Source organism: Filicampus tigris, chromosome 1 (assembly GCF_054856515.1).
Source record: "Filicampus tigris isolate MCC_2025a chromosome 1, RoL_Ftig_1.0, whole genome shotgun sequence".
NCBI lineage: Eukaryota > Metazoa > Chordata > Actinopteri > Syngnathiformes > Syngnathidae > Filicampus > Filicampus tigris.
The window spans coordinates 9,673,465-9,696,940 of record NC_141217.1 but is presented as its reverse complement, the minus strand read 5'-3'; the positions used below and the strand labels follow the sequence as shown (position 1 = coordinate 9,696,940).

Genomic DNA, 23,476 nt, shown 5'->3' with positions numbered 1-23,476 from the left:
AGTCACTTCAATCAATCAAACGTGTTGTTACTCAAGAAGATTACACAATGCTATCATTGCCTTCCTTTGTAGCAGTATACATTGTGTGATGTGCAAAAGCATCACTTCTCTACCACTTCAACACAGACGCAGGGGATGAGCAAATTACAGTGGTTTGAGTCTACATTTCCTCAGTTTTCGGCTCAGGTGACACAGCCCTACTTACTCAAGTCCATAATTACGCGTGCAATTTACATCATGCGAGTGGCTGAAGGGACCGCGCGTGATTGCAGCCCGTGAACAGGAAAACAGCCGAGGTCGGTGGCAGTTGAGCGGAGGCATGATGGCAAAGGAAATATTGTACTCTCAGAAAATACCTCATAAGTCCAGGAAAATGTGTGTCTTTCTAGTCCAAGAAATTCAAACAGATACCGCGTCACGACAAGAATGACGCCAGCGGGAGAAAATGAACAACATGCATAATAAAGCGAAAAGCTTTCAAAAGCAGATTTTGTTTTATTCCGAGGCTCTGGTCTCGTCTTTTGTGCACTCTGCAGACGTAAACAGTTGCTGCCCTTTCATCTTTTCAATTGGTTGCTGCGTATTTAATGACTGGCTGACTTCCTCCAAGGAAGCACTTTGTTTAAGGCACGGTAGCGCGAGCACAAGCGTGAGCACAGCACACAGACAGCTGACATCCTCCTTGCGTCCTCCTTGCAAGTTTGGACTTCATGCTCGTGTGCGTGTGAGTTTTTTTTTCCGATTATTAATGCTACATGCAAAAGCACATGCAGCTTCACTGTCCTGTAAATGGGCCTCACTTGTGACGCATGTGTAAACATTCTAGCTACAGTGTTTAGCAAATTTATTAGACCACCTGCCATCAACCTAACATCCTTAGGTGCTTTAATGGAGACTTTCAATTTCATTGCGGAATCTATTCATCCAGGTGTTCTTTGTAAATATATTCTTATATTTGTATAATATAATGTCATTTGGCAATCGGTTTATTTGAATTGCAGTTTTCACAAGGAACGTACGTGTACGGGGGGGGGAATTTTAGAGAATGAGAAAAAGGAGATGTAATTAGCTTTCCTGAGGCTTACTTTCTACTCTGCAAAACAAATACTGTCCCTGTCTGTCTCTCTATCTATATTTTACATACCTAATCTATGTGTGTATTTGTTTATTTAAAGGCAAGATCACACTTAAAGTGTGACCATAGGGAGTGACAAGGAGCCACATCTTATGAAGTATTCTTTTTTTTTTTTTTTTTTAATGGTCATAGTGTCGGTCGCCCAACCGTGTTCTTTCTGTAAGAAATTAATCTTAATAATCATGTCAATAAAACATTCAAGCATTAAAATATGAAGGGCTAGTTTGCTGTTCTGGGATGTCTAATCATTGTGGCATTTGAGTGTCAAGCCCTCAAGTGACATTCAGAGCCACTTGGCAAAGGTCTAAGCTTGAAATATTACCGAAAGACATTATTTGACGCAAGACTACTTTAATAAAGACACATTTTGAAAGCAAATGGCTTCTGACTTTAGTGAATATAAAGCACATACACAGTCAACAAGACCCTTCATTAGCTACCTGTACATATTGCGCTTCAGTAAAAGAACTAAGACCTACATAAAAAATGTGCCATTGATTTTGTCTCGCTGAAGAAATGGCCGTTACTTCATAAAACATGTGTTGAAAAATCATTGTACAGCTGAAATTGCAATAATAGACGTACTGGTACATGAGCATATCACATGGTATTAGTTCAATCCCCATGCAGTATATCATAAAAATACACCCTCTAGGACTGATTGGGTGCTACCAGAGTGATACACACTTCTTAAATAATACATCTGTTCAAATTACCTTTAACTTCATGTTATCATTGACAATTTATGATATTTATTGACGTGAAAACACTGAAGTTTAAAACCCTAACCTGGGGCAACCGATTTTGATGCCCCCGAAAAATGATTAGTCGGCATGGGAGGTTTGTTGCTGATGAGCTTTTTCCCAAAATTGATGGCCCTCAATCCCAGCCAGATGATCTTCAACATTCCCATAAATACGCAGTCGTAGACAAACGTGACAATGGAAAAACATGACATTTGTTTCTGGTGGGGAAGTTTCTGTGGATGCTCACCCCACCGCCATCATGTTGATGCCCCGTTGGCCCCACCCCCTGCAAGCTGACCTCTGTGATCATTTGAAATTGTAAATACTGGCAGAGATTTATAGAACTAGAGTGTTGCATGTCGATATCATTGAAGGTATTGGTATTAAGAGAGGGATTCATTCGTGTAAGTGCTCACTGAAGGTCCAAGTCACCAAATGCATGGGTTGCCAGCGCTATTTTCAGTTCACTGTAAAAGTACCTGAATCTGTATGAAAGCATGGATGATGAGCCTGTCACAAGCAAGCATGTGCGAAAGGGCTGACACATCTAACAGAATGCTGTGATGTTGCAAATGTGTTAATTAGAACATCATGTCACCCCGCAGCATTTTGCAACTTTTCAATTTGTGTTGAGATAAAGATGCAAATAATTGGAAACACTGATTTAATCACTCTGATTGCAATGTATCACCATACAGACAGTGCCTAATGATAGACAAAAAAAGCTACCTATTGACACTTCAAAATGTATTTTTCGTACCAGAGGAAACGAACATGAGACGGTAGGCCAGAATCTCTGCTTGGCTATAAATGTAAAAAAAAAAAAAAAGGCATCAATACGTTATTTATGATTATAGTCGATATTTTTCCAGGAAGTATGTGTTTAGAGTCAGAGGGCGACATTCTGAAGCGTCAAAGGCAGAGTGGCAGCTGGATGGCATTCAAAAAAGAAAAAAAAAAAAAAAAAACGAAGAGAACATCTGCCATCAAAACCTGCCTTGCATTGCGTTGCGGCTCAACATGCCCCAGCTCACACATCAAAGTCATGGGAAAAAAAGGCGAAAAATTATTGTGCCAATTTGATAGAGTACCATCAGAGAGGTCATTTGCAAAAGGGAGTTAACAATGATGTTTATGTGGGTAATTATAGTAATTCCCCGCTGGACAGAAAATGCGTGCTTGGGTATTAACCGCTTCCAAAATGTTAAACGTGCTGAGTGAAGAGCCCTTACACCGACTGACTGAAAATTGTCAATATGTGCATTCTATCAAAACAGACATCATTTAATACTCTGCCATTATATACGTTATGGTTATGAAGTCTTACGATTTAAACATTGGACAGACACAGACAAAAAAAAAACAAAAAAAAAAAACATCCATTTTGTTTCATGGTTCACTTGTAAAGTGTTGCTAATATGACTATCGTATGCTGTGATTATGTCCGAACAAAAAGAGATCGTATGATGAAAGCAATGGGAGGGGGAAAAAAGTGTGGTCATTGTTCTGGGGCTTTTATTTAACTGTCTCACCACTTAATACCCACGACAGCAGACTCTGCAATAATTAGCTGTGTGAGTCTTGTCCAATTTGCATCAATGTCCAACATGTCTTTTCACATATGAATAACAATTTACACATCTTGTTACCTCCTCCAAACCATTGTTGCCATCGCTTGTTTGTTGTTTGGCGAATTATGAAAAACTGGCTCACGTTTAAACGGTAAAAAAAAAAATGACATACTTTGCATTAATATTTGTCCCAACATAACTTATTCCAGTCTTCTGCCTCTTTGTATCTTTTCCAGATAAAGAATACCTACCTGTACAATGGGCTATTATAGGATCAGAGGTTTCGGGTCATGAAATTTCACTAGGTTTTGCATATCTTAACCCAATTTCATCCCCACTTTTATAAAAGAGAAGCATAACTATTTTTGGGAAAGTCTGTGAGCAAACCACCAAAAGATAAAGATTATTATTAATGAGCAGGGGTCTCACTTATCAACGCTACGTACGCACAGAACGGGGCCTGAAAGATGCGTACGCAACTTCCTGCGCAAAGTATGTGACCTATCAAAAAAAAAAACTTGATGGTAAAAAATTGCGCAAGTGTACTGCGGCCGGACTTATCAAAGCTGCATGCGCACAAAACAGGCGTGAAAGATGCGTACGCAATGTGCTGCGTTAAGTACGAGTAGTTGGCATTGAACTGTAGTTGGCGTCGTCACTGCGCCTGCCATCCATAACGGTGGAGCAGCAATTAAGGCTCCATGGGTCGCACCATCGCAATTGTATAATCATCTCCTTTTAAGTCCGAGCACTTTCTGTTTTTCCTTCTGTCCTGCCGGTCGTATTTGTTGATATTTTTTGTAAGATGCCAACATATGCCACCAAACAATATTCCCGTCCTTGTTTCCACCCGCATTATCGTCATGATTCATCTTTCACAAAGCATTGGCCAGCATGGCTCATTCATTTTCAATCTAAATTCATTTGACCAGGATATTAATAATTTGGGGTTTAACTGCAGTTGGTTTTGTTTGCATTGGGTAAAAAGGCTTTTACTTGGAAAACATATGGGCGAGGCTGAAGGTATTCCATTTAGTGCTGAGTCATTGGGAAAAAGTTATATTTACTTCTGGTGTCATTTCTTTTTATAAATGTGTTGTATGTTTTATAAGGTCGGCGATGAGCCGTCAGTCCTCGTTCCGACTTGTAAAGCTGTGATGAAGCAACAAGATTAGAAGTTTCAACATACTATTGATGTCTAGCTCCTCTGACATCTGTGACCAGGGGAGGTGGGTGATGATGATGATGACGCTGATCATGTGCCTGTCGTACTTTGTTTACCTAACTGTCAGCTAGGAAGGACACACAGGTTCAATTACCCGGAGAGCACTGAGTTGAGCGGGGCACAATTCAAAGAGAGAAAACTGATGTCAACATGACCAGGTGAGCGTCATTTTGTTTTTAACACAATATTCCTTCAAACTGCTGCACTCACACATAATCGTGATAGTGGTGGCTGCGTATTTGTCCTATTCTGCCTCTTCCATGTGTCGCTGAGCGTGGAAATGACAGGCTTATATGGCAACTTTACCACCCCCAACTTCCCCCAGCCATACCCTGATAACACGTACATGGTGTGGAACATCACCGTCCCACAGGGCCACAGGGTCAAACTCTACTTCACCCACTTCAGCGTCGAACCCTCAAATCTGTGCGAATACGACTACACTCAGGTACGGTCTCCTTACTCAATTTGATTGTTGGTTAGAAGCGCCTTGACCCTGTCTAAACAGGTTTTGGCAGAGGGGAATGATACCGTGAGGTTCTGTGGAGAAGAAGAGAAGAACGATGAAAGCACCCCGAGGAACACCGTCATCCTGTCAGCCGGCAACCGCATGTCAGTGGTCTTTAGGAGCGACTACTCTAATGAGGAGCGATTCACCGGCTTCCAAGCATTTTACACATCAGAAGGTGATGTAGAATAGTGAGTCTTTTTTTTTTTTCTTTTTTGCTGAAGGCGCACATTTGCCTGAATCTGGCTGTTTTCTATTACACTGGTCAAATTACAAATGATAAGATTACAAATTCTAAATCTCTTGAAAAATTATATCTTTAGTAATGTTTAAATTTGGTCTTGGACTTTTAACACACACGTGTTCATTTACAGTAATTAGTAACAGAAAAAAATATGTATTAAAATATAAATGATTCATTGATTCTTGACACACCGATGACTTCACATCACAACCCAGTTTCATGTATGTTAAGCACATTAAAGAAAAATATAGTACAGGTACTCAAAAATAGTCTTTAAATTCAACATTTAAGGTGCCTTTCAGAGTACATTAAGAAACGGACTATGGGCATGACAACTGCATGTACAAAAATTTATGTCATCAAATTAAATATTCCAATTCTACAAAATACAAGAAATATGTTTTACTTCTATCGCTTCTAATTTCTATTTAAGAAATTAATTCCCTTATATACCTTCTATGTTCCGTGTAGGACGTTCCGTGTAAAGCAGTGTACCGAATATGAATAAATGTACCGTTGCACCACAAATAAAACAAAGTCTAACCTTGGATTCACATCAGTATTTCACTGTGAAGGGAGTCCTCAATTTCAGAATCAGACTGAATATCAGAATCAACTTTACTGGCCAAGTAAGTTACAACAGACAATAAATTTTGAACAGCAGCAAAAAATCCACTAGAACAAATTATATTCAGACAGTGGTGCGCATGCCAGTGAGCAGCCTTTCATCTTGATTTGTTTTGACAATGAACAACACTTATCAGAGCCGGGCACTTGACCCCTTTTTGCCGGTCCGTCCTCCGTCCGCGACCTGAGTACCCTTTCGGCGTCATCCCTCCGTCCTTATTCATAATAATTATCGTTCTCCGACCCCGTCCTTTTAAAGCGCTTCCGTCCTTACATCTGTCCCCACCCAGCAAAAAAAAAAAAAAAAAAAACATCCGTGCATGAAGCCGCGGGAGAGATGCTAACGTCAGAGGTTTATTTAAAGCTCATTGGATGGCTAAGAAGTGAACGGGTTGAGAGTTGTAATGTAACTAATTTAACAGCGGTCATTGTTTATACAGTATGTTAATGCAGCGGACGTGAAAGAGGTCAGTCTATGAACGAATGGGTGGAGACACCTGGTCCAGGGAGCGCTTCCATTTGTCAGCCCTTCGGGTTGCTGATTGGCTCTCAGGTTTCCATCCGCTTCCGGAGCACCGACTGGAACACCCTCAGCGAAACAAATCGCGCAGGAGCAGCAAAGCGTTACTTTCTTTAGTTTTTTTTTTTACAGCTGTTGAACTTTACCAAGATAGCAATACTTGTTTGCATTAGCCAGAGCTGGGCAGTCCATCCCTGGGCCGGACCGGTCGGACCCTCCGGCCCGGCCAGATGCCCATTTTTGGGGCGGAGGGGTGGAGGGTGACAAATTAAAAAAATGGCTGGACTAAGCATGGCCGGAAGTTGATTTTAGTCCGGCCCACTAATCGGCCCTCATGTGTGTGACGTGCTCGCGAGGCGGCCAAAAATCATCTCAGCCTACTCGCTGAAAGGCTTCTTTTTAGGCTTCTTTCTACTCCTGCGTCTGCGCGAGTGACAGCTGCTGTTATAGGGATTATGGTATAGCCCCTCCGCCCCCTCTTGTAATGGTATGCCCCAGTTGCAGGTGGAAGGCGCGGGTTACGCGATGTGACAATGAGCAAATACAAACACTCTTGAGCGCACGTTGCTGTCTCACATGTTGCGATGACATACAGTGTCCCACACTGCGAGACGGATGAGCCACGCAGCTCGTTGCTGCTGCTGCAAAGTCCCATCACTCGAAGTAAATAAGCAACTCACCCACGTTCCCCCTTAGCCGCCACCTTGAAGATCGTTTTCGCAATAACATTAAATGCATCGTCTAGTCATCCCTTTATGGTTGTAGCAGGCACGATATGCATTGTTGTTGCTGTCTTTTTGAAGCAACGCCCCCCGACTTGTTTCAAAACAATTTGTGTCCACGAGTACATTCAGCCGCTAGCACATCAAGGTGGAGTTCATGCACTTTTTCTAGCGTTCACTACTTCCCGGAAATACGCCATAGCAAACCTGCAGTGTATAGTGGTTTGCTGGTATGCTTTTATTTTGAAGGCCGGGAAGGAGGGGAAGTGTGCAAAATAAATAAGTAACTTGACTACGACTTCTGCAAATTCTTCTTCTACGACTCTTCTCTATAATCATTGGACCCAAATAATTATACAATACGACAAATCCAACCCCGGGGCTCGCAATGCAAAGAAGCACGCAGTTGGGTAAATACTACTGAAGCGTGTCCACAGCGAGTTCAAATGATAAATTAGCCAGCTAATGATTCTTAAAAAGCCTCTGCCATTAGCGTCCCTCCCGCAGCGACGTCAATCACGGACACTTTTTTCCTTTTTTTTTTTTTTTTTTTGGGTCGGGGGGCGGAATGGGGCGGGGGCCGAAAATGTTTATGAATATGGCCGGAGGGCCGGAAAAGTACCCAAGTCAAGGGTGGAGGGTCGTGGCCGGACCGGCAAAAAATGGTCAAGTGCCCAGCTCCAGCACTCCTCCAGCAGCGGACAGTCAAGCGACATGCTGGCATCACTCGCCGGTGTGCTGGCTCTGATGCTACTCGCGTTACTGGGTCTCACCACTTGTTGTACTAGTAGAACTTGCACTGTATCTCCTGTTGAAAAATCTCCTGCGCAGTTGGGTAACTAGCGGCGCACTTTAAGTATTTTTGCCATTTGTCCATTTCGCCGAGTAGGTTGAGATGAACTTTGGCCGCCTCGCAACCACGTCACACGCATGAGGGACGATTAGTGGGCCGTACTAAAATCCATCTGTGCCCTTACTTAGTCCCTCCCTTTTTTAAAACTTGAAGTAAATTGAATCCCACTACTATAGTTCCCAACCAATATGGTGATATGATATCTCATTTGAAAAAGCTGAATTTGGGTTGTGAAATGTATTTATTTATTTTTTTTTTACAATATTTTAATATCAAATTTTCTCTATGATAGTAGTTGACCCTCATCCTCCAATTAAGACCAATCTTTTACAATCAATTGATGATCATTTAGTCCAAGACAAGACCAAGGTCCAAGACCTTTACCCTCTGATTGCACTGTCTTCTGCAGACATCAATGAGTGTCGGTCCAGTATACACGAGGAGAGAAGCTGCGACCATTTCTGCCACAATTACATTGGTGGGTATTACTGCACATGCAGGCCAGGATATCTTCTCCATCACAACAAAAGATCTTGTACAGGTGAGCGAGATGAACTCTGATTTAATACAACCTCTTAAGAGAGCCTAATTAGATAAAAGCCGCTTGAAAAAGATACATACTGGAAATAATCACTTCAAAATAAATAAATGACCTTACTGTACTAGTATCACTGATGTTGTGGACTAGGTTCACTTGCCCCACTGTTCCACCGTACAGCATGGATTCAGTTCCTATTCTGTGATGGTGTGAATGGTTGTCTGTCTCTATGCGCTACGTGCTCTGCGATGGGGACCAGTACAGAGTACAGTCTGCTTTTAGCACCCCCCCCCCAAAAAAAATAGATATAATAATAATAATTCATCGCAACTACACAGTCTAGTCCATTTGTAAGAGGTCTAGATTCTGGCAGGTGTTGTTCGATTTTAACAGTCAAATTGTATAAAGCATTTGATCTCTGCCAAATGCCAAAAGAGAAAACTAATTAGTAATTTCTGTTGATTCTCCAGTGAGAGGCAACTTCAAATTGGCATTAAAAATTGATACCTGTGTGCAACACTAATAGCGTGCTGACATGAGGTAATGCATCACAATTACTGATTTGACGTACCTTGACTTGATCGTTATTTGCTGGAGGAGAAAGAAGGGAGACAAAATAAATCATGCAATGAGTCAAGTCAAGTCAAATTTATTTATATAGCCCTTAATCACAGGAAAGTCTCAAAGGGCTTCACATATGCCCTATGCACCAGATCGCGACATCCCCTGAACTCAACCCCCAGGAGGGCATGGAAAAACTAAAAAAAAAAACATCTGGGGAAAAGTGAGAAACCTTGAGAAGGGACCACAGATGGAATCCCCCTTCCAGGATGATCAGGCTGCAATGGATGCCAAGTGGGCAACATTGAACACACATTATAGTACTATACAATGTTTGTTAAACCGATGTGATGGTTAATCAAATGAAGTGCTGCAGGAAGATGACATCGGTGAGGTGAGCAGGGGCCCAATGGTCAATGTAGAAATCTCCATAGCAGCATAATACTCGACATGGGAAGACCAGAGAGCAAAACGTTACAATAATCGAGGCGAGACGTAACAAACGTGTGGATTAAAATTTCTGCATCACTATTCGACAGAATTGGACGAATTTTAGCAATATTACAGAGATGGAAAAATGCGGTTTTAGTAATATTCTTAATGTGCATTTGAAAAGACAGAGTTGGATCAAATATAACACCAAGATTTTTTGTTGAGTCACTTTGGGTTATAGTACATTTATCGAGCCTCAGAGTGGTGTTCTTAAATGCATGCAATGAATAGGCAAAAAAAATATAAAAAGATTATCTGCCCACAGATTTTACTAATTATATCAATTACAGCATCTTTGCAACAATCAATTGTATTGTCTGGGACAACATCTGCACACTTGCTGCGTCACTAATGCAACCTTAATGAATGCCATTAATTATGGTGCCAGAAGGAGCCGATTGAAATATGTATTCTTATTTAAAATATGTATGTATATATATATTTTGGGTTTTTTAAAGCAAGCTAAGCCAAAGAAACAACGTTTCTACTTTATGAGATGTTTCTAAATTAAAGGTTGGAACGCTGTCATAGTGTTTTTTTTATTTTAATCAAGTGGTTGGCTACATATTAAAAAAACTATAGCTGACCTACTCTCTTACTGTCTAGTAATATTGAGTGCTTTCCATTGTTTTCCAAAGGCAATTACGAATCGTTAGCCTAAAAGCATCATTGCCAAATTAATTTTTATCCTGCTGTTACCTGCTGTTTCAATAGAAATACCAATGCACTTCATAAAAATAGTTATATATTGTTTTCCAAAAAGTAAATACACGAATAAGGCAACTATGCCATTAGACAAAATGGCACAGACAAAACAAATCCAAACATAATTGAGCCCAATCCTAAGTGAGTCTCACTCACTTTGTTTAGCTAATAACAGCATAATATTATATGAACATTGCTTACCTTGGAGCAGACAAAGATGTGCCTCTTGAATTCGGTGGATGAGAACGTAACTATCTAAGGTTTTGGGCTTCTGAAACTGATCTTGACTCAAGAAATTGATCACGCCTCAAGAACCTCCACTTGGACACAGGTCACCCTCTGGAGCCAGGCCTGGAAGTGGGGCTGGATGATGAACTCCTGATGAATGGGAGGGGCTAAGGGGGTGAGGTGCTAAGAGGGGTGATGTTCGGCCGAAGATGGGACCTTGGAGGTCAGACTCCAGGCCCAAATATGAGGCGATGGTCCTCAGTCGTAAAAGGGTCGAGTGCCTTCTTCAGTTCAGGAATGAGATCCTGCCCCAGGTGAGGGAGTCTAAACATCTTTAGATCTTTTTCACGGGTAAGGGGAGAATGGAGCGGAAGATTGATAGGCGGATCAGTGCAGCATCGACAGTGTTGCGGACTCTGTATCGGTGTGTCGTGGTGAAAATTGCGGATACAATTGGCCAAAATGCGTTCGCTTCGCAGGCTGTCAGAGATCTCCCCTAGGGACGGAGTGAGAAGTTTGACGGCATAGATATGGCAAAATAGACTCTGGTGCGATGGGTTGCGGCAAAACGTTGTACTATGCTGAAAACTCGCAACTCAAAACTTATGAAAGTATTGTGAACACAAATGTAACTAACACAGCAGTATGTTTGTATGGTGTATCTCAACAGTGCCGTGCCTCAGTCAGAAGTTGACCAACGTGTCAGGAAATCTGACAAGTCCAGGCTACCCGAGCCCATATCCGCCCATGAGTCACTGCAACCACACCATCGTTCTTCCAGAGGGCCACAATATAATCCTGGATTTTATAGAGCCTTTTGACATCGAGGGACACCCAGACGTCCCCTGTCCATACGATATGTTGAAGGTAAGTCATGTGACTTGCAAGCCACAGTGACCCAACAATGTATTCGTCCTCACGCGTGCGTAGGCAGTCTGTCGCTGTCTTTGCCTCGCTAAGGTGATGTACTGTTGGCCCATGTGGTCTACTGCATATTTAACACCAGTAGTACTTTTCATAAATCACCCTCACTGCTTGTTGTTTGGAAGATTTCGACGGCCGGACGAGAGTACGGACCGTACTGCGGCTCGACAGCACCAGACAGCATCCAAAGTGGAAGCCACCAAGTGTATGTTGCATTCAGGTCCGACTCGAGTGGGAAAAACAAAGGATGGATGATCAAGTATTCAAGTATGAAGTCTGCGACCGTCGCTAAAACCGAAACTTGAGTGTGTCGTCTAATAAAAATAACAGAGCCTACAATAATCGGTGTTTTATTAATGCACTCTAGGCACAACCGTTTTTGACATTTTCGTTGAATCGTATTTTCTTGATGTTCTGCGATTGGACAGGCTTTTTGATATACCCATGATATAGTAATTCCTCAGTGTGAATGAGCTGATCAAATAGCGCTTTATTTTAGCTAAAGACAAAGATGCATTTAGGCATCAGTGAAGTTTAAAGAAAAATAAGTCTAGGACCCAAGCATCTGTGAAAGCTACACCTTTAACCTTGATACATTATGCAGTTTCTTCCTCCATAATTCCAACTCTACTTCTATGTCAAAACAGTTATTATAGGGTGCTTCACCACCATGAAATTGCTTCTAATTTGGCACTTTTGCACTTGCTCACTAGCATTTCATCCACCTCCGCCCAGCAAGTGGGGCAAATAGGAGCACACATAAGAGTGTTGAGGTGCCAAAGAAGCATCCTTGTATTGATTTAGTCATTTCTTTTCATGACTTCTTCTGTGAATAATGTAGAATTAGGCCGACATTGTAACAAATCAGCATAGTAACTGTTGTGCTGCTTCAACTAATTTGGGCTTAAAAGGTGTGACTGGTATTGTACATTTGGGTTAATCTCTTTGTGTGTGTGTTTGACAAGGCCTATCACTGACTCAAGATGTAGGCTGTTATATTTTGTGCTAGTTGCTGTCTGGATACTGCCATATGCTTGTCACTTGTTAACAGAAGGCAGAGTTCAGAGTTCAGAATCAATAATCAAGCATTGCTTGTACAGTCACGAAGGGTTTTATCATGTGTGGAACAGTGGAATAAATTATTCCAAATACTGTATAATTGATCTCAGTGGAAAACGTTTTGAAAGTGAAACGAAATCAAGTTTGAAGTTAGCGTCACTAGAATGCATCATGGCAGCTGCCACCCTTACCAAATGTTTTGACACCCATGGTGGCGATAAATCTATTAATACTAAAGTTATAAAAGTTATAATAACTGTTCCCTATGTTGTCTTCATATAGTGTATCAAAAGTGTGCTTAAAACCTCACCGCGAAAATAGACGATTACATAAAAATCATCTTCCGACTAGGCTTAGTATTTTTTAAGTTTCCTGTCAATCGTTTAGCGCCTACAAAATGGGCGTCTGTCATAGGCGGACGGACGGACTGGTCCCTCACATCTGCGGAATGCCCAGTTCTGGTAGAGCGGTGAGGCTTCAATGGCCACGGCGAGGTCGCCATTTCCCGTTGGCCGCGGCTGAGGCTTTTTGACAGCTCCTCAGTCCTAAAAGGGGACGCATTTAGTCGGGCCGCGGCGAGGCTTCCATGCCACGGTGAGTCTTTTGTTGCAAATATCTCTCAGCGGGGTGGGGGTTGCCAGTAGTAGTTGGTCATAGTTTGTAGAAGCAAACACAAATGGAAGACCGTTTAAAATGATAGTCGGACTGGCCTATAGGCGATTACTATTTGTTCCGGCCAGACAAAAAGGTGGATAGACGGACGACGGAAGGCGATAAACGGACCGGAAAATGTTCGTAAAATGCCCATCCATCCATTATCCTAATCGCTTATCCTCAGCAGGGTTGCGGGCGTGCTGGAGCCTATCCCAGCTGTTTTCGGGCAGTAGGCAGGGGACTCCCCGAACTGGTTGCCAGCAAATGGCAGGCCACACAGAAACAAACAAACATTCGCACTCACAATCACACTTAGGGGCAATTTAGGCCTTTTTTCTACACGCAGCCGGGGTTTTTTAACGGCTGTATATTCCCCCCGTTGCAACACGGTGAAGACGTAAATCTCCGGCTATACCCATCTAGACGAAAACGCGGATCAGAGTTCAATTAACCTACCATGCATGTTTTTGGAATGTAGGAGGAAACAAGCTGCAAAGTTCAATCGAAGTTAAATTTATCATCATCTTAAAAGAGATCAGAGAGCCGAGAGGGTCTCTGTTTCAATAACAAACTCAATTCATGTATTTTTTTTTATCAGGAAAATAATATTAGCTTGGGCGGCACGGTGGACGACTGGTTAGCACGTCCGCCTCACAGTTCAGAGGTCGTGGGTTCAATCCCAGCTCCGGCCTCCCTGTGTGGAGCTTGCATGTTCTCCCCGTGCCTGTGTAGGTTTTCTCCGGGTACTCCGGTTTCCTCCCACATTCCAAAAACATGCATGGTAAGTTGATTGGACTCTCTAAATTGCCCCAAGGTGTGATTGTGAGTACGGACTTTTGTCTGTGTGCCCTGCGATTGGCTGGCAACCAATTCAGGGTGTCCCCCGCCCACGGCCCGAAGACAGCTGGGATAGGCTCCAGCACGCCCCGCGACCCTTGTGAGGATAAGCGGTATCGATAATGGATGGATGGATAAAAACTAAATATTGTGCCGCCCGCTTTTATATTTTCATGGTTTGAAATGGACAAGAGTAGGAATGTGCAAATGAATTTTAGTGGCAATGAATCACTTTCAGACACTAGGTGACAACAGAACGTGACAAACCAAAACAAGAAACAACATGGATAACAATGTTTGCCTCCCCGTGATGACGTGACGTGGAAAAAAAAACACGCCCCAAAAGTGGGCGTGCCAATTTGCGGCATTAGTCATCACAAAAAAACCCATAAAAAGCCCACTACAGATTCTTTTAGGCGGGTGTACTTTAGTGCTGACATCCCAATCAGCCCAATCAAGTGTATCTTTAATTGTATTAATTTTTAGTTTGTACATATACATCATATAATTCGGGCTGTAAAATAGGCAAAGATGGTTATATAAGAACAGCTGCTCGCTAGTGTGATATTCTGCGATTTACATATGATCCGATTTGTCAAGCGCTAGCAACTACAATTGGCGCCTAGTTGATTAGCAGAATACTTGTTTGTGGCAGCCCCAATTGAGAATTATTGTATAGCCTACACAGATTAGTGCTCAATATTAAACCATTTTATTCATGTGACATCAGTAAAAAAAACGAGGGAATTCAGAAAATGAAACCTGAATTCGACGTGTGCGTGCATTTGCGTACGTGTGCACTGTGCATGCGTGTGTGCGTGGGTGGGTAGTGGGGAGTCTCTGCCCTTCCAACTGAACCTCCTGCCACCCTAGGTAGAATTGTTCACGACAACAAATCTGATCGTTAAAGTCCGCTATCATGGTTGCTCACAATGCAAACGTGTAGTTTGCACTTTCAGACTTTACAGTATGATTGAAAAATCTAATCCCGACATAATCGGTCGCACACAGAGCAGCCCAGTCGGATATAATTCCGCAGGAATTACGCCCACCATGACACCCATTAAGATGTCTAGCGGTAGCATATGCTGCCAACGTGCTTCTCGTCTGCTTCATATGCATGAATATATTGACAAAATACAGGCAGGGTTCCACTGATTAAAAATGACTTGTTCTTTTTCATTTTTCTGACTGGTTTCGACAGTGTTTTTTTTATTTCACACAATCACACTCTGCTCCGTGATTTAGGTTGACTTCAAGACAATTTCATTAAAAATGTTCCCCATAGAAAATAAAGTGAAGTGGCTTAAACGGTCAGCATCATAAAAATTGTTTATGAAATGTTTTATGTCTACAATTCAATTGTAGACTTAAAACTATACAATTGTCACAATTGTATAGTATATGCCATCTAGACAAAGGGAATAGATTTGCAGCGCGATACCATACACCACTTTGTGGTGTTTAATAAACAGTATTCCTGGAATAAATAATGCCTGTTGATATTTACCGGTAATTAATTCGGGTATTTATTTGCACCTTTCCAACTTTTGCATCGAGTGGTCTCTGTGGTCTCTTGTGACATCACCCATGATGGATTGCCTTGAACTCTCAAGTTTTATTTGATTTCATAGCCTAATTTTCCACACGAATTTGGTTGAACTTTTGAGGTGTTCCACTGTATTAGATTTGAATTATTTGATCATTTTGAGCAATAACATCCAAAATACAAATGTGAACAGTAGCAATTCTTGCAGCATGCATTTGAGAGGAAGCCACGTGAGAGGCCCAGCTTTAACGGCTCACCCTTGTGAAAAATCAAATGCACCGTTATGTGTGTTTACTGGAGAGAAGATCATGTCTTACATGACTCACATGGGCCTGCATCAGGTGTCTACCAAACAAGACCTACATTTCAGAATCATGGTATAGACTTACAGCCTCACGCTGGCTTGACAACTCAAAGATGAAGCGGCATTGCCGTTACCCACGATTGTTGCCTGGCCGTGTGCAATGAAGCTTGCATATTATGAAATGAAGAACATCTTATCTTGTCTAACTCTTTATTAGGAAAATGATAAATTAGTCTGTGCACTCGACTATAGCGCTATCTCAAGCAAGGTCAGGCTATAGGCAAATATATTGTCACTCTTTGCATACTGTATATATTATGAAAATGTTTTTTTTTTTTTTTTTTTTAAATAATTTTGCTCACAGCCCGATCTTGCGCTGCATTTCTATCACTCAACCAATCAGCCATACCGCTTTGCACAGAAACCCGACAAGAAACAAAGTCTTGGCACTCAAACCAGCAACACGGGAGTGATGACATTCACCCAGCCCCACGTTCAAATTAAGAATCTTATTTCTCAATTGCCACAAAATTGCTGCATTTTGATAGATTAATCACTATCAGACAGAAAGTGTTAGTTCTGCCTCACAGTCTAAATTATGAGTTGGATTCTTGGCTCAGGCCCTCCTGTGTGCAGATGCTATTCCGGTCCTCACATGGGTTTTCTCTCGGTACTCTGTCTTCCTCCCACATCCAGAATTATGCATGTTAGGTTAAGTGAAGACACTAAAGAGTCCATAGGTGTGAATGGGGGCGTTAATGCTTGTCTATGTGCCCTGACTGGCTTGTGACCAATCCAAAATGCATTCCACCACTTGCCCAAGGTCAGCCGTAAAAGACTCCAGCTCACCCGTGACCCAAATGACAAGAGAAAACGGACGATAGGAATGGAGCTCTTTACGGACAAATGGGAAAGTAAAGAGCCAGTTACAAGAATATGACAACAGAGACTCTTAATATTCAAAAGATTACTGGCTTCCATCTAGAAAAAACAGTACAGAAACACATCTCCAACTGAGACTCCGGGCTCATTTTTTTCACATTAAAACCAACAAATCAATTGTACTCATGTAATTAAGTTGATCCACAGTGACTAAAAATGTACCCGCTCATATCAGATGACAACAGTTAGACATTAAGCCTCACACAAATGCATGTGATGTTGGTTTCACAGCCGCTTGTTCAATAAAAAACACAACTTGTGCAAAGCCCTCCACTTCTGCTTGAGGCCAAAGCATTTAAGTGGTTTAAAAGTTGTACCAAATGCTACAAACACCAACCTTGTTGACATTTATACGAGATCCTGTGGTAAAAATAGTATCAGTAACCCAGTGCGAATTCATTCTGCTGGCCCTGAAGCGGTCAGCGTAAGCTCTTAGGAGTCTGTGCTCAAGTAAGGTAACAGACTATTTGCCCCTTTGAGGCGGTGTTGCTTCGCACTCCTCGTCGTTCTTCTCATTAGGCGGCTGGCCGCTGTTCCCCTGCGGCATGTTGCTCCTCATAGACTGCACGGCCTGGACCTGCTGAAGACGTCGTTTTAGCTCTGCCTCGCAGTCTTGAAGCAGCGTCGACGTCCTGACTTTGTCCCAGCCGAGCACCCGCTGCATAACTTCCGCCCCTTTGGCCACCACCATCTTAACACAGAAAAGGTCTCGTTTGAATGCAAATGCCTCAACAAAAATACAAAGCAACCTCCCAAGTTAGACGTGCCTGGAGTTGTACAATTTATCATTTGGCAAACACATCTAAGAGATAAGCACATTGTATGAAAGGTCAGTACAGAGACCATGAAAGATTACATTCGGTGCATTTCAGGAAACTACAGCCTCGTGTTGGCTACACTGGACCTTCTTGGTTTGCTGGATTTAGCCCTACCCATATCAATTTAGGGTGGTCCATTTTCCACTACACCAGAGGACCGTGCGTGAAAATGCTCTAAGTAACGGCAGTGTAGTTTGAAGCTGCATGGAGAGAGTTGTCAAGAAATCCCAGCAAAAGAGGGGAATGAGGACTTTGTCTTAATGCTAAACTTGTGAAACGTCATTAAATTCTTTCGAGAATATGTTCTATGCAAGCCCACTAGCTGAAACAGCACATTCTGATAAATATTGCATCTGTGGAATAAGTGTTAATCCACTAGTTTTCGGCGATCCCTGGGGGCGGCCATAACAGAGCCATAAAAAAGAAGAGCAAATAAATGAAGTGTAAACGTCTGAGACCTAAAGTAGGGCTGAACGATTTTAGGAAAAAATTGTATTGTGATTTTTCTGACAAATATTGCGATTTCGATTTAATTTGCGATTTTCTTCAAATGAAGCTCCAGTGCATTTACAACATACAACATTTGCAAATATGACAGAAAATGACATCATACCATCAAATACATTCAAACTATTACTTTAATAATACAAGTACCGGTACACTAAAGAGGTTTTGTGAGGGAGGGCGTTCTTTTTCAAGGATTTTAAAAGGGTTCAAGTGAGGCAATTGACCTACTGTATTACTTGCATCATGTATAAATATGTTATTATGTGTCATAGTATATAAATATAGTAAATACACAAAAATGTTTTAAATTTTGTATTCATGCACATGTTCTTTGTACATAAATGTAAGATGTAAATATTTTTGCACTTAACAGCTTCAAACAGAGACTGAGGGCTTAGCAATATGGCCTGAAATTCATATCATGGTATTGGTTGAATATTTTGGTCCTAACAGTAATGGTGAGTGTAAAAGTGTAAAAATCATAATGGGAATATTTCTGATAGGGTTATTTAAATGTGAAATGGAAAATATCGTATTGGCCCGAATATAAGACGGTGTTTTTTGCATTGAAATAAGACTGAAAAAGTGGGGGTCGTTTTATATTCGGGCTCTAAACATTATACCCATTCACGACGCTTGATGGCGCCAGATATCATTGAAGCTAATGCTGAACTTGACTATTCAGTATGTATGTGTGTAAGTAGAGAGTTACATTAGAACTCTCTACTTACACACATACAACCATCTCTTCTGCGGCGTCACGCACGTACGCTTTTTTTTTTTTAGGGGCGGAACTTGGTCGGGGACGATAATTTTTATGACTAAGGACGGAGGACGCGGACCGGCAAAAAAGGGTCAAGTGCCCAGCTCTGGAAAAGAGTTTAGCAAAGTTGTGTTTAAAGTTAGACAACTGCATTATATTTTAAAAAACCTTTGCATACGTCTATGATCGTGGGCAAGATTTTAAACTGGAAATGAAGTGAATTAAGTTACTAAATATGGCAATGTCATTGCAAATGGACTGAGTTTGAATCTTTAATCTCTTTAATTAAAGAAATGAGTGCCTTGTGTCAGAATACAAGACATAATGAACAGTTAGGTTATTGCTTTACATACACGCACACACCCCCCCGCGCACCCACACACACATTGATGTGCTATGTAAAAATGTAATTCTTGTAATTGCTCAAGAAAGTACAAAGAAATGTGTAAGCTGAAGGCTGTGTGCTACCTGGAGATCTTCAGTGGACAGCCTGGTCTCTGGGCTTGTTTTGCCTTTCAGAACCATCAAAGTCCTGGAAGTGAATCCAGATGCTTGGTCCACCTCCATCCCATCAGGCAGATCAGCAACTAAAGTAATTACAACACAAATAGAAGAATTCGTTGCTCTCAAAGGTTCTTTAGCTCCATTTGAGTCAATTGCTTCAAGGGGATCAGACTATTCAACTGTGACAATAGTTCCACCTAGTGGCTACTGGCATCACTGTGACTTCCCCAAAATAAATACAGTTACTTGATGATATCCACACTAAGTCAAACCTATGGACAATTAAAAAAAAAAAAAAAAAAAAAAATCAACTAAACATGCATATTTTTGGAATGTGGGAGGAAAACGGAGTACCAGAGGAAAACGTAGGCAAGTATGGGGAAAACATGCAAAACTCCACACAGGAAGCGCTCAGCTGATTTGTACCCCGACTGTGAGGCAGTTGTGTTAGCCACAGTTGTGAGTATTAAGAGGTATTCATTTTAAAAAGAGGCAACTTTCAACGTACCTCCTTCGCTGTGCTGCCTGGTCACCTCCTGTGGCTGTCCGTCTTCTTTCTCTGCTGCTTTGAGGAAGAGTTGGAGCAACTCCTTCGACTGCCTTTCCTCCTCCCGACGGTCCAAAACCCTCTGCAGTGTTTCCTGAAGGTTCTCGGTCTTCTTTTCTTGGAAGCCGAGAGCAGAAGCTAGCTCGGGGCAGGGGACGTCCACTAAGCACTGGAACAACATATGACTCTGATTTTAAATAAAGTACTCATTTAGATGACAAATAATGCAAGGCAGTGTTTGTGTTTGTATTAGTATTTGTATTTTATTACAGATACCTGGGAGAGAAAGATTTTACTTCCTCTTTGATTAGGGTTATGCATGGGAGTTTTTTCTGCGCATGCGTCAAATATTTTGACACGATCAACTACAAAATGTAATTACATATACACACATACATATACACACATACATATACACACACATATATATATACACCCCCCCCCCCACACACACACATATATATGTATGTATATATATAGTTCGGGCACCTGTAAGTCTTCCTCACACATGAGGATGATGCTGGCCAGGTCCTGTTTCAGCTGCAGGGCCAAGTCCAACCATGATGCAGCACCATGGGCTGCGTCCACAGCGTCACTCTCAATAATCACAGAATCCCTCGCCATCCACGCTGTGCCACCATCAACTACAATGCAAGGCATAAAGAGGTGCACAGGATGCTAGTCAAAGGAAAAAAACACCACAAAACAATGACATATACATATAAACATTTTATTTACATTTTACGAATCAAATATCCTCACCCCTGTGAAGTGGCGACCATGTCTCCTTCTCATGCAGCAGCATGAACTTTGTGTTTAAGGGCAAACACCAAAAGTAGGCCTCGTCCTCGACTATTGTCCCATCGTCTTCAAGGACAACTGTGACTGGGTCATGTGGTGTGAAACCAAGAAACTCACTTCCTGAAATGATCAGAATTTGATGATATTTCAAGAACAATGATCAATTGAGCTCAATATGCTGCTCTCAGCTGTGGACATACTGATCAGACACTGAAACACTTGTGCTATTTGCAAAGAAAGAAAAAAACATGTGGTTTTAACATCAAGAGAATAATTCTCCTATTTAAAATTCCTTCTATGAGTGTTAGATTAATATATAGGGCAATTGCCAATTCATTTTATTGTACAGTATACTTGTTCCACTGAATATGATGTATCAAAGCTAACATGATAAAAATGAAATTAAACTAAACGATATAATGAACAATATGACTTCATGAAGATTTCACTGTACAATAACAAGCATCTCCAAGTGTTGTATTTTTTGTATTGCACACATGCGTTGGAAAGACCTTTAGTTTGAAATATAATACACTATGTTATTATGAGACGCAGAAGATTAACTCACGAGACTTTTCCAACAATAATGCTAATACAGTATTACGATACCACGATTATACAATAATCAACATATATATTGGAAGAAAACCCAACTTGTGGGAACGCATTAGCATACGTCACTGCTCACTGAAAACATATATCCAAATGTTGTGTGTTTATCCAAAGCACAAATAATGTGTTTGTTGTGTTCTGGAAAATAAATATAATCAAAAATTGAAGATATATGCTTTTGATTGGACAGCGACAGTATACTGTACTGTACGAGTATGACAAATAAGTGAATATGGAATTACATTTTTTTTTCATATTACTGATGTGAACTGTTGCACAACTCTACATACTTGAAAAGCATTGTTTTCTGTTTTCTGCTTGTGTATCAATACTGTACCATGAGAGATAACTGCAAAATGTACGTTTTCCCAACCCCACCTCTACTGCAGCCTTATTTCATTAATAAACGTTTTGGATCTAATGAAAGAAGTACTTTTTTTTTTCATGCGGCAAACTAAGCTAGCTCAATGTGTTCTTAGTTCATTAACTGTAATTCCCCAAGAGAATATCCAACTATTGGGTGACGATGTGCATTTAAGTTTGCATCTGACTGGTCAAATTCAGATAAAAGCATAAAATTCCATAAGAAAATTATTGTATGTCTTTGCGATATGCATATTGCATAGGCCATTATCGTGTGAATCGATATTTTTTCGATATATTGTGCAGCCCAAGTCTCGCCCAATCAGCTAGGAACGGTCCAGCTCACCTTCGACCCTAATGAGACAAACGCTATAGAAAATGGTTTGATGGATGTCTTTACATTATGCAGTCCTAAGTAGCTTATGATTTGACAATGCAAACATATCTTACATAAGGAGCATGGCTTGGCTCTTTAAAAACATAACATTGAGTCAGGGGTGTTGGGGTGGTGCGGGGGGTCAGGGATGGTCAGTGCCCACCCACGGACACGCTCTGCCCACCCAAACAAAACTGGATGTAGTTCTGATGGCAGAACCCAAAACAAAAATAACATTGTCACCGGCATGTCCATACTGATCAGTTATGGTTGTGTTCTAAGTTTTAACCTTTGTTTGTGTTGTCACATCCTCTATCACCTTAAAAAAAAACATTGTCAATTGCATGTCCATACTGTTCAGTTATGGATGTCTTCTAAGTCAAATAAAATCAAATAAACTTGTATTTGTTTAGCCCAAATACAACAACAGTTATCTCAATTAAGGAGAAAACAAAACATGTTTTAAGGTGCAGTAGCCCTACACTGGATTTCGACTTACTTGAGCATTGTAGCACTTTTTTGCCCCCCTAGGTAAGACTAATGCCCACCCACACCTGGCATCCTGGTAACACCACTGCACTGAGTTGACCCTCCCCAAAGGTATAGTGAACTCCAGAAAACTTTTGGCCAACGCCTGGTGGTGACGAGCATTTTAGGAATGAGACGACAGGAGGTAAGTATCTTCTTGACTCATTTCACGTTCAGCTTCTACAAGTTTCAGCACGTTAGAAATGTTGCTAGACGAAAAGTCAGCTCTTGATCATATGAGATAAGCTTAAGTGGCCACTACGGCAGATGGTGAAACGACTGTTTCGTAACACTTCAATTCAGGATTAATTACCTTTCTGTACCTTAAATCTACAATACAAATGTGTATCACAATCTAATTTATATTAGATAGTTTTAAAATTAGATTCGATTTTACCCTTGGTAATTGTACACATGCATTACACCATTGATTTTCATCAACAAAGATGTGTTTAAAATGTGTATCATCTCACCTTTTACCTTCAGCTCCTCAAGCGAAGGAACAACCAAGCCATATGACTTCTGGCGTGTAAAGTTGCACACCTTACACGGCTTTCGATCCGCCATTATGCGCAGAAACGTCTAACTATTATGGTTAATGAGACAGCTCTCGGTAGTTGGCAGTTTCGAATACGGGAACGCCGTTGACGACAAGGACTCTGGGATATGTAGTGATTTTGCTTACGCGAATCACGGAGCAGTTTTGCCCAAAA

At 41.3% G+C, this 23,476-nt stretch overlaps 2 protein-coding genes across 3 annotated transcripts; one reads left to right on the top strand and one right to left on the bottom strand.

The window, feature by feature from the left end:
• Positions 1 to 4,701: 4,701 nt before the first annotated feature.
• On the top strand, positions 4,702 to 11,941 carry masp2 (MBL associated serine protease 2). 2 transcript variants are annotated; one of them, XM_086051295.1, is made up of 6 exons: positions 4,702 to 4,835; positions 4,965 to 5,125; positions 5,186 to 5,363; positions 8,561 to 8,692; positions 11,346 to 11,542; positions 11,725 to 11,941. In XM_086051295.1, the coding sequence occupies exons 2-6, from the start codon at positions 5,024 to 5,026 to the stop codon at positions 11,902 to 11,904; spliced, it is 789 nt and encodes a 262-aa protein (XP_085907421.1). In that variant the 5' UTR covers positions 4,702 to 4,835; positions 4,965 to 5,023; the 3' UTR covers positions 11,905 to 11,941. The 2 variants fall into 2 exon arrangements, with proteins under 2 accessions (XP_085907421.1, XP_085907412.1); XM_086051286.1 differs by having other exon boundaries at positions 4,729 to 4,835; positions 4,903 to 5,125.
• Positions 11,942 to 16,878: 4,937 nt separating this feature from the next.
• Positions 16,879 to 23,408, bottom strand: dffa (DNA fragmentation factor, alpha polypeptide). Its single transcript, XM_086051272.1, has 6 exons — positions 23,237 to 23,408; positions 20,846 to 21,004; positions 20,573 to 20,727; positions 20,045 to 20,252; positions 19,501 to 19,619; positions 16,879 to 17,635 (listed from the first exon to the last, which is right to left on the bottom strand). Exons 1-6 carry the CDS (start codon positions 23,328 to 23,330, stop codon positions 17,408 to 17,410), a joined length of 963 nt encoding a protein of 320 aa, XP_085907398.1. The 5' UTR covers positions 23,331 to 23,408; the 3' UTR covers positions 16,879 to 17,407.
• Positions 23,409 to 23,476: the final 68 nt, after the last annotated feature.

What these genes read in the sequence shown, in the direction of transcription:
- masp2 (XM_086051286.1), top strand. An exon ending in GCGAATACGACTACACTCAG is followed by an intron (nt 5,126 to 5,185) that starts GTACGGTCTCCT and finishes CTGTCTAAACAG; the next exon opens with GTTTTGGCAGAGGGGAATGA. An exon ending in GTCCATACGATATGTTGAAG is followed by an intron (nt 11,543 to 11,724) that starts GTAAGTCATGTG and finishes GTTGTTTGGAAG; the next exon opens with ATTTCGACGGCCGGACGAGA.
- dffa (XM_086051272.1), bottom strand. Translation starts at nt 23,330, where the DNA reads ATGGCGGATCGAAAGCCGTGTAAGGTGTGCAACTTTACACGCCAGAAG. An exon ending in ATGGTCGCCACTTCACAGGG is followed by an intron (nt 20,728 to 20,845) that starts GTGAGGATATTT and finishes CTTGCATTGTAG; the next exon opens with TTGATGGTGGCACAGCGTGG. An exon ending in TGTGTGAGGAAGACTTACAG is followed by an intron (nt 20,253 to 20,572) that starts GTGCCCGAACTA and finishes ATGTTGTTCCAG; the next exon opens with TGCTTAGTGGACGTCCCCTG.